Source organism: Sinocyclocheilus grahami, unplaced genomic scaffold, assembly GCF_001515645.1.
Source record: "Sinocyclocheilus grahami isolate Dianchi unplaced genomic scaffold, SAMN03320097.WGS_v1.1 scaffold890.1, whole genome shotgun sequence".
In the NCBI taxonomy this organism is placed as follows: domain Eukaryota; kingdom Metazoa; phylum Chordata; class Actinopteri; order Cypriniformes; family Cyprinidae; genus Sinocyclocheilus; species Sinocyclocheilus grahami.
This window is the reverse complement of record NW_015506069.1, coordinates 186,352-196,895: the sequence shown is the minus strand read 5'-3', so window position 1 is coordinate 196,895 and position 10,544 is coordinate 186,352. Positions and strand designations below refer to the sequence as shown.

Sequence of the window (10,544 nt, the reverse complement as noted above, 5' to 3'; positions counted from 1 at the left end):
TATTATCAATTGTTTATTTCTATTATTGTTTGTTCTCTGCACGTCTGTTGGTGCCCTTGTTTGTCTATCAGCTGAGCTCCTCGATCTGCTTGGTGTGACGAGTGCAGCGGTCAGAGGATTTACTGCATCTGAACCTTCACACAGACACAGAACAGCAGCACACATTCAATACAGCATAAACACACTTATTTTAAAAGACATGGATAATAGATTTCATTAAAAGATTATCTGAAAGAATCTGTCATATTTGGTCAAGTCACAAAAGCTGCTGATGCCTTACATGTGTGAAATCACAGCACAGAAAGGTAAATGTGAAAGATCATCAGAGAATATGCATATTTTCATATAAAAATACATATTTCACATTCATCAAGCACTCATCTACAGCTGTCCATACCACTAGTAGATCATTTAGAACTAACATAACATATGACTTCAAATAAACATATATGCAAAGATAATTTATTTTACAAACTAGGGCTGTGCGATATTGAAGAAACTTGATGTCTTCTGTACATTTGTCTCCACAGAACTCAATGGTCACTCTCTGGTTGCAGCTGAGCTCCTCGATCTGCTTGGTGTGACGAGTGCAGCGGTCAGAGGATTTACTGCATCTGAACCTTCACACAGACACAGAACAGCAGCACACATTCAATACAGCATAAGCACACACTTATTTTAAAAGACATGGATAATAGATTTCATTAAAAGATTATTTGAAAGAATCTGTCATATTTGGTCAAGTCACAAAAGCTGCTGATGCCTTACATGTGTGAAATCACAGCACAGAAAGGTAAATGTGAAAGATCATCAGAGAATATGCATATTTTCATATAAAAAATACATATTTCACATTCATCAAGCACTCATCTACAGCTGTCCATACCACTAGTAGATTATTTAGAACTAACATAACATATGACTTCAAATAAACATATGCAAAGATAATTTATTTTACAAACTAGGGCTGTGCGATATTGAAGAAAAATGCGATAACTCATTAAATAATGTGATATTCGATATGCGATACGATAATGCTTACAGTGCCACATGCTCAGGTGAAACAGTTTTACTCAGCTGTTGCTGAGTCAGTTCTGTGAACTTCTGTAACTATCTTGTGTCATATATATATGGTTATTTGTATGTATGTATGTATCAAGAGTTCCTGTAAAACCACAACAAATTCCTTGTGTTTGCGCACATTTAAGTGGTGAAAAAAGCTCATTCTGATTCGGATTCTAATAAGAAAGCACCCCATCAACAACTTCTGAAAGTGAACGGTATGTGTTTTACTCGAGCATTACATAAAAATGTCATTTTAACATTAGTGTAATCATTTTAACATGAATTTAGGAACTGAATAATAAAAAGGAAAAATAAAACACTGCAGAGTATTTACTCTTTGAATTCAATATGCACTGAATCTTATTTAAGCTACAACAGTTATTTAGGTTATTTAGGCCCCAAATATTTAAATTTAGGAACTGAATAATAAAAAGGAAAAATAAAACACTGCAGAGTATTTACTCTTTGAATTCAATATGTACTGAATCTTATTTAAGCTACAACAGTTATTTAGGTTATTTAGGCCCCAAATATTTAAAGCTGTAGCGATATGTACATTTGCGATATTTCAATAATTTCGATATATTGCACAGCCCTATTACAAACCCTCTAATGTTCATAATGCACTCGGGACGTTTTGCGGATTCCTGCAATAACTTGATTCCCTCCTCCATTAAAAGACCAGGGAGCCACTCAGCACCATCGGAGCCCTTTGAACCAGCATCAAAACTACAAAACAGAGATGTTACTGTGAGATAAGGCTGACATGTTTGATTCTACACCAAACCAGCTGAGAAAATTTCACAATTTGAGTTGAATTACTGAAATAAATGAACTTTTTCATGACATTCTAATTTATTGAGATGCACCTGTACAGTCACAACATGTGAAAAAAATTAGAAAATTTAATTTGTTAAATTTGTGAAAAGCATGGCAGGGGACAATTGCTTATTCTATTGCCCTTCTTTATTTTATGTTTACTTATGATACAAAGAATTACTTAGACTTACATTTACTGTATAATGACCCATTTATAAAGTACACTAATGCACTAATGCACTAATACACACAACCCAAACGGACAAACACAGAGCTAATTACTCTTACCTGATCACAGCCAGTCTAGGACAAGACTCTACGAGGAAGAGGATTCTGGAAGCCCAAGTCTCCGTCAGGACGGGAACGGAAAGATTTATCGCACTCAAACCAGACACAGATGGCAGCTGAGACAGCAGAGCATCGACCTGCCTGTTAAAATCTGCACTCCTACAGCCAGAGAGAAAGAGTTACAGATAGAGTAATCTCTATCCACAAAGAGCATGACAGGAAGGTGAAGGTGGTTTTGAAAACATACTCTTCTGTTATACAGTTTACACTGTGGAAGGCCTGCAAGAAGCTCTTGACATTAATACTGGATGCCTTTGAATGTGGACATTTGAGAAGGATTTCTGACAGTGACGGTTCATTCTGTAGGTCTGAACACCATTTCACCACATTCAATCTGTCAACAAGAAACACACTTCCTCATATATCTGAATCATTATCAAGTGTACATGTCCAATAAGTCTGAATGCAGGAGTCTTACAAAGAGGTTGCACAACAATGCATAGTGAAACTTGTCAAGTAACTATTCATTAGAGATTCATAAAAATAATAAGAATCATAAAACACAGAGCAGTCCAGTTGTGTGGAAAAAAATCCTTACACAAGCTTTCCTTCAAAGCTGAAGAGCCGCAGAGACGAGCAGAGACTTTCTGCATCATCAGTCCTTAAACTGTCAACCAGAGCATATAATAAACAGTCATTACATTAACATCTAAAATTAAAAGCATGGCGTTTGGGTCTTAGCTGAGTGAAATTTGCTGCTTAAAGTATGCAAATGTAAGAAAATGTTCTTGAGATACCTGATCTCCTCCCATTTGGCTTTGGTCTGCAGGAAGTCTGTGATGACGTGGGCAGTGTCAGCTGAGATGCTCTTCACTGCAATCTGAAGTCCACCCACGTTGTTCTGTTTGTGCAGAGCATTAAGAACCTGCTGCACACTTTCATCTGACAGACAGCTGCTGTTCAGTCTGTAAGAGACTTATATGCTTATCAGTTATATCATGACATTTATCAGCCACAAATATGATCAGCAGCTCTGTGCTGAACAGAAAAGTTACAGATCTTTACCTCAGTTCTCGAAGCCGCTTTCCTTCTCCGAGAGCTGCGAGCAGATCAGCGACATCTGTGTCTGAAAAGTTTTGCACTGTCAACCTAAAAACTAAATATCGTCAGAATCACTTAACTCATTGATTGAGCAACTTTTAAACATTCTTTATTTATTTTTGGAAACAATTAGGGGCCTGTTTCATAAAACAATTTACCAAATAAGCCAGGTTTATTTCGGTTAGTCTGATGTATTATCAGTCGATTTGGTTCAAAATAAGTCAGACTAACTGAAATAAACCTGGCTTATTTGGTAAACTTGTTTTATGAAACAGGTCCCTGATATACTATTGAAGTCTGCATTTCTCATAGTTGTGCATATACATAATTTAAAATTTGTGATTTCCTCTGACAATTTTATGTTTACATTTCATAATTGCCCATTTTTTTCTCATCTTAAAACAGCATCTTAAAATCCAACAATTGTGACTTTATATCTCAAGGATAAAGTTTTTTTTAAAGGGATAATTCACCCAAAAATGAAAATTCTGTCATTAATTACTCACCCTCATGTTGTTCAAAACCCATAAGACATTTGTTCATCTTCGGAACACAAATTAAGATATTTTTGATGAAATCCGAGAGCTTTCTGACTCTCCATAGACAGCAACGCAACTATGTTCAAGACCCAGAAAGGTAGCAAGGACATCATTAAAATAGTCCATGTGATATCTATCAGTGGTTCAACCTTAATTTTATGAAGCTACGAGAATACTTTTTGTGCACAAAGAAAACAAAAATGACTTTATTCAACAATTTCTTATTTTCCGTGTCAGTCTTCAACATGCATACACGACATGAGGGGGAGTAATTAATGACAGAATTTTCATTTTGAATTATCTCTTTAAACTTTCTCACAATTAAGGCTGGAATACACTACACAACATTTGCCTGGATTTTTGCCCCAATTTACAGTCTGGACGAGTTGACGCTAGTTGCTGTAAGTCAGAAACAGTCTGAAGGTTTTGGGTAGTATAAGTACATTGTTATTTCTATATGGCATCAGATATTGATTTCTTCTGTTTCTCATTCAACATGTTCAAATCTAACCTCACTGGTTTATAATGTCAACCAACATATTAGAGACCATACACTAAAAATAACTGTTCTGTATTTGTGCATCACTAGATTTGCAGACTCACTCTAGTTCTGGGGTCCTGCACAGCACAGGTTGAAGCATCTTCAGCTCCTCAGCTGCAAAGTTGAGCTTCAGGTTTCTGAAGTGAGGACAGCAGTCCAGACAGTACAACAACGCCCAGCAGTCTGTCCTGCTCAGTGGATCCCAGGACATGTCTAACTCCTGCCAAGCTTCCATAGCTTTCTGCACAAACTCCTTCTCGTGGAGCTCATAGAGACAGTGGAGAATGAAGGGCAAGAAATTGTAATCTCTACTTGCGCTAACATGGAGGATCCATTCTTCCAACTGTGCCTGTACAAAGGAAGGAACAGAGAGATTGTGTGTCTCTTCGAGTGAGCTGCTCACTTCTTTATGGGAGAGACCGCAGAGAAACTGAATCACAGGCAGGAAATGAGGTTCAGGACATCCATACTTCAATGGAAACTTCTCATCCAAATATAGAGCAAGATAGCTTTGCGTTTGAGAGTGGAACCGCTCTGTTAGTTTATCCAGAAAGTCTCTTTCCGCCAGTGAGATGAAGTACAGAGCGGTGAAGAACTCCTGAAAGCTGAGATGCATGAAACTGAACATCGTCTCCTGGCGGCTCCTTCTCTTAAAGAGGAACTTGCACAGGAACGGACTGCCAGCAGGGTTTGAAACAGTTTCATGCATGCTTTTCTCTTCAAACAGCACTTGTTGTTCCAGCATCCCTCTCTCTGCCAGCTGACCCAGACTCCTCAGCAGGATTGGGACGGACTGACTCAAACCCTGGCAGTGATGCTCCAGAAGAGTGGACACAAAGTCAACGTAGATGGAGGTGGTGGTTTCTAGTCCACTTGTTACATCTGCACCATCACTGAACCTCTCTCGCATAACCGTGCAGATGATCCAGCAGATGACAGGGATGGAGCAGGCGGTGATGAGGGTTTCATTCGCCTTCACGCACTCAAAAGCTTTTCTGAAGAGTTCTTCATTCTGAAAGAACCTCTGGAAGTACTCCTCCACCTCCTTCTCGGAGAAGCCGATAATCTCTGTGAAACGCTGAGGGTTCTTGAGCAGACCTCCCAGGGTTTTTGTAGCTGTAGATCTGGTGGTGACCAGCAGGAAGGACTCAGACAAGATGTGGCCCCTCAACAGGGCCTTCAGAGAAGCCTCAGGTGGAGCTTTTTCACAAACATGGCTGAGTTTGGGCATGTTCGAGGTGTCACTGTAAGAAAACCTGAGCTCATCGAATCCATCAATGAGAATGAGAACTTTCTCCGCTGACTTCTGCAGGATCTGTGAGATCTGGTCCGATGTTAAATTTGAGTTGTGACTCAAAAGCTCTGCTAAGCTTTGCTCTCCAGATATGTGGTTCAGGTCTTTGCATTTCAAGTGAATCAGACAATCAAATTTCTCTCTGTGAAGGTTTCCAGACGCCCAATCCAGCATGATCTTTTGAGCGGTGAAGGATTTGCCATTCCCGGAGTTTCCTTGGAGAATGACAGAACAAGGACTGATCCCCTTATTATCGACACTGAAAAGCGCATCCAGGATGGAGCTGTCTTTGTCCGCATTATTCTTGGAGATGAGGAGCTGCTGGAAACCCCCTCCCACAGAGCACATCTCTTCTTCTCGCTCGCTCTTTTCTCTGTGTCTCATGATGATCAGAGGTTGTGTGTAGCGCTCGGACAGAAGCACATATCCACCAGGCAGAGAGTTATACTCAGTCACATATTCATATTCCCTCTGGATCCACTTCTTATATTTGTCTGTGCATAATTTATTTGTTAAGCTCATTAGTGGGAAACACTGTTGCATAGCATAAATTGTAGCTACTAAAACATCTTGAACTTCACTTTAAAGGAAAAATTCTTCTAAAAATGAAAATTGGGTCATTATTTACTAATCCTCATCTTGTTTTTGCATCTCTTTTCCATAATAAAAGTGACTGGAGATTGGGAACTGGGGCTGTTAAGCCCCAAAATGACGGAAAATGAATAAAGTGGTCTGGGCAACTTGCATCAAATTCCAAGTCTTTTGAAGTTATGCAATAGCTTTATGTGAGGTACAGACCAAAATATAAGTCAATATTCACTCACAATCCTTCCATCTGAAGCTCTAAAATGCCTACGAAAGATGTTGGGCCTACAAAATTAGTGTCATACAAAATTGGAATGGCATGAGAATAAGTAAATGATGATGGAATTTTCATCTTCGTGTGAACTATGCTTACACATTTAGCATATTTTGTATTAATTTAAATATGTGTGCAACCTAAAAATTAGTCAAATGAAACTTAATTGAACAAGTTAAGTAAACAAGATACATAGTTAAAATGATATACTTACTTAAGCTTTCTATGAGAGCTTCTGCAGTTTGTGCAATGTTACCTGTAAAGGTACACGTATTAACAGTACAAAGTTCACATGCATGTGGTATATAGGCCAGAATGAGTGTGCTCTTACCCAAGGCTCTAAACAGACATGACTCATGCTTTTCCAGTCTAGAATAAAAGGCAGATTTAACCTTGTCTCCACCAGAGTGCAGCACTTCATAAAGCTCTCTCATTTTCTCCTGGTTAGTATCTGCTGCTCTGATCTTACAGTATGGCTCCCACTCCATCATGCCACTTGACCACAGCTCATCCGCTATCGGCATCACCATCTTTACTCTCTGGACAAGTGTCGCCCAGTGGGCATCCACAAACCGAGCACCTGGTGGAGAGATGATAAAATTATAATTGCACACAAGGAAGGAAGTTCAAGCAAAACATATTAGACATTCAAAATGTACAGCAGAGTTTTAAGCATCAAAAAGTGATTTGGACATTTAAGTTACACTTAAACATCGGTTCCATTGCAATTATTTTTTATTAGTTGTTCCCAGCCTTTTTGATTTGAAAGCTCCCCACTGTCTAATAAAGCAGGGTTTCCCAAACAGGGGTTCGCAAAGGAATTTCAGGGGGTTCGCGAGTTGATGAAAAGCTATTAATTAATTAAATTATAACATTAAATAAATAAATAATGTAAAAAAAAAAGGTTTTTTTACATTTGTTTACAGAGATTACCATGAAATCAGCTCTATTTCTGATGTTCCATAAGTGCCACCTGCTGTCAGACAGTGGATTTATGTTTTTATCCAGTCTGTTTGCTGTTTTTGTTCAGATAATTGCAAAAACTGAACCAAATTTTTGTTCTAAATCTTAATGGGTGGATGGAAAAACACCACCTGGCACCAAACTTTTATCAACAATCTTAAGCTTGTCGGTGTATCCTGGGACGAAGCTGAAGTGTTGGCAGAGATCTTATGTCAGGCTTTACAGGGCAAAAATAACAACAAAAAAAGGTTAAAAGTACTGTGGCTTTTCCATTCTGCAGTTATGGTACTGACCGATATTAATACACATATTTTAGGAGAAGCATTCCTGGAAGTGGTCTCCCTTCCTCTAATTTTTGATTGATGCATACAGAGACAGAGACTTTACTGTCATTTTTATTTATTTATTTATTTGTTTGGTTGGTTTTTAGTTACTGTGAAATCATAAATTACAGATTCTAATATGGCTCTTGTAGAAGACACCAAAAGTGTAAAATAAAGTGTCCAATTGTGACAACTCTTTGTGCAACATAATGAGAACATTCTATTACAGCTGCATCTATGTCGTAACTATATTTTTTCCTCCTCGCATATTAGCTCCATGTTTTCACTATATAGGCCATAAAATATAATACAAAACATAAAACACATATGCAAACTTTCTCTAAGGGCTCCATAAATAGTTTCATTAAAAATCTTATGTCAGGCTTTACAGGGCAAAAATAACAACAAAAAAAGGTTAAAAGTACTGTGGCTTTTCCATTCTGCAGTTATGGTACTGACCGATATTAATACACATATTTTAGGAGAAGCATTCCTGGAAGTGGTCTCCCTTCCTCTAATTTTTGATTGATGAATACAGAGACAGAGACTTTACTGTCATTTTTATTTATTTATGTATTTGTTTGGTTGGTTTTTAGTTACTGTGAAATCATAAATTACAGATTCTAATATGGCTCTTGTAGAAGACACCAAAAGTGTAAAATAAAGTGTCCAATTGTGACAACTCTTTGTGCAATAATGAGAACATTCTATTACAGCTGCATCTATGTCGTAACTATATTTGGCATGTGTATTCAGAGGAGAACTGGCCCCCTGGTGTAGCCTGGATTCTCCCAAGGCTTTTCATCTTTGATTGCAAGTTTTTCATTCCTTGCCACAATTGCCTTTGGCTTGCACACTACACTCTAAAAATGCGGGGTTAAATACAACACAGTGCTGGGTAAAATATAGACAAACCCAGCAATTGGGTGGTTTTGACCCAACAGTTGGGTTACTACCCAGAATGTTGGGTTAAACATTTAACCCAACCGCTGGGTCAAAACAACGCAATTGTATTGAACCCAGCATTTTTTATAGGGGGCTAAAGCTATTTTGTATCATGCACTTTATATTACGCCTTTTGTTAAACTGACCAGGGGTGGGAGATATGACTAAAATCTTAAACCCTGTTCATACGTGGCATTTAACTGTGGCAGTGGTATACACCAAATTGTAATAAATTGTACAAACCCTTACAGATTCATAATCCTCCATATCACACCATAAATGAATAACCCCAATTTACATCTATATCCAATTTTTTTTCTGCATACCTACAATACTCAAATAGTCACATGATATATACTATATAGCATATATTAAATGCTTGACTGTTTATAATGTATTCACATATAAACTATACTATCACCTGGCTCTTAACTGTTAAATGTGGAAAATTAAGCTGTCATATACAGTCCCAAAACAAAATTGTACGGATACACCTGCCTACAACAACGCCAGTAACCCGACAAGAACCGGATAAGTTTAAAGGGTTACTCCACCCCAAAATTAAAATGTTGTCATTAATCACTTACCTCCATGTCGTTCCAAACCCGTAAAAGCTCAGTTCGTCTTCGGAAAACAATTTAAGATATTTTGGATGAAAACCAGGAGGCTTGTGACTGTCCCATTGACTGCCTAGTAAAATACACTGTCAAGGCCCAGAAAAGTATGAAAGACATCGTCACACCACACGGATACGTTTTCTACGTTCATTTACACTTTGATTTGAATGAAAACAACGTGTATCTGTGTGGTGCGGCTGACACAGAACAGCGTATGCAGTTTGCGTTCAGTGGATACTCTCCAAAATGGCGCTGCTGTGACAATCCTGATGCTGTTGCTGTGGGTCAGTTTCCTCTCATACTGAAGCAGTTGTCTCCAGAAGCCCGCGTTTGGTCGAATGAAGGGCCGTGCTGCCAGAACCCGCTGATGAGCCTGAAGCAGCGAGAGTCCCTCAAACCGCATGAGATACGCCATGATAAGAGACGGAGACCTGCTTCTCCCGGCTGAGCAGAACACCAGAGTGCTTCCAGTGTGGTTCTGCTGGATCTGCTCAGCCACGCTGTCAAAGTGCTGTTCCAGAGGGGCGTGAGGACGGTCCTCCACCGGCACCCAAACGCACCTCACCCCCTGATACTCCAGACAGGGGTATTCAGCACAGGCGTTCACCAGCAAAGTGATGCCTCTGTGCTCCAGCACTGACTGATTCACGGCCTCCACTCCACTCAGGTACAGACTCGGGGTGATCTGAGAGATCATCACTGTGAGCGTAAGGGAGAAATAATACATTGAAAGTGATTAACATTACATCATTTCTAGAATTAACTAATCTGAAATATATAAGCATATTTCTCACGTAAAAGCTTATAATTAAATAAAAAGTTTTACAAGTACAAATATTCCATATTGAATCTCAATTCATGTGCCACTGATGGCAGATGGACTATTCTGATGATGTCTTTCATAATTTTTATTTTGGGGTGGAGTATCCCTTTAATTTGCCGCCCCGCCCAACATATGGAGGCGAGACGTGACATATTTCAGAAACTTTGTATTTTGACCCCGTTCACAGAAGACAGTATGATCTATCTGGACAACGTGCACAGTAATAAGAGCGACTGGCATTATCAGTTTCATTATTTTACGTATTAACTAAATAAATAGACGTGAAATGTTATTTTTAGTTGGAATAACATTTAACTCTTCTGCATCTACCTGTATCCTGTTTCAGCTGTTTTTGACTGCTGCTCTT

The 10,544-nt window shown here is 38.7% G+C and overlaps 2 protein-coding genes across 2 annotated transcripts; both read right to left on the bottom strand.

The window, feature by feature from the left end:
- Window positions 1-67: 67 nt before the first annotated feature.
- LOC107563824 (NACHT, LRR and PYD domains-containing protein 3) lies at window positions 68-7,220 on the bottom strand. Its single transcript, XM_016248790.1, has 12 exons — window positions 7,211-7,220; window positions 6,838-7,086; window positions 6,721-6,762; window positions 4,416-6,141; window positions 3,238-3,321; window positions 2,970-3,137; window positions 2,771-2,839; window positions 2,420-2,566; window positions 2,173-2,331; window positions 1,672-1,794; window positions 501-620; window positions 68-128 (listed from the first exon to the last, which is right to left on the bottom strand). The coding sequence occupies exons 1-12, from the start codon at window positions 7,218-7,220 to the stop codon at window positions 68-70; spliced, it is 2,958 nt and encodes a 985-aa protein (XP_016104276.1).
- A 1,324-nt stretch (window positions 7,221-8,544) lies between these two features.
- On the bottom strand, window positions 8,545-10,051 carry LOC107563823 (dual specificity protein phosphatase 14-like). The gene is made up of 2 exons (XM_016248789.1): window positions 9,593-10,051; window positions 8,545-8,655 (listed from the first exon to the last, which is right to left on the bottom strand). Exons 1-2 carry the CDS (start codon window positions 10,049-10,051, stop codon window positions 8,545-8,547), a joined length of 570 nt encoding a protein of 189 aa, XP_016104275.1.
- Window positions 10,052-10,544: the final 493 nt, after the last annotated feature.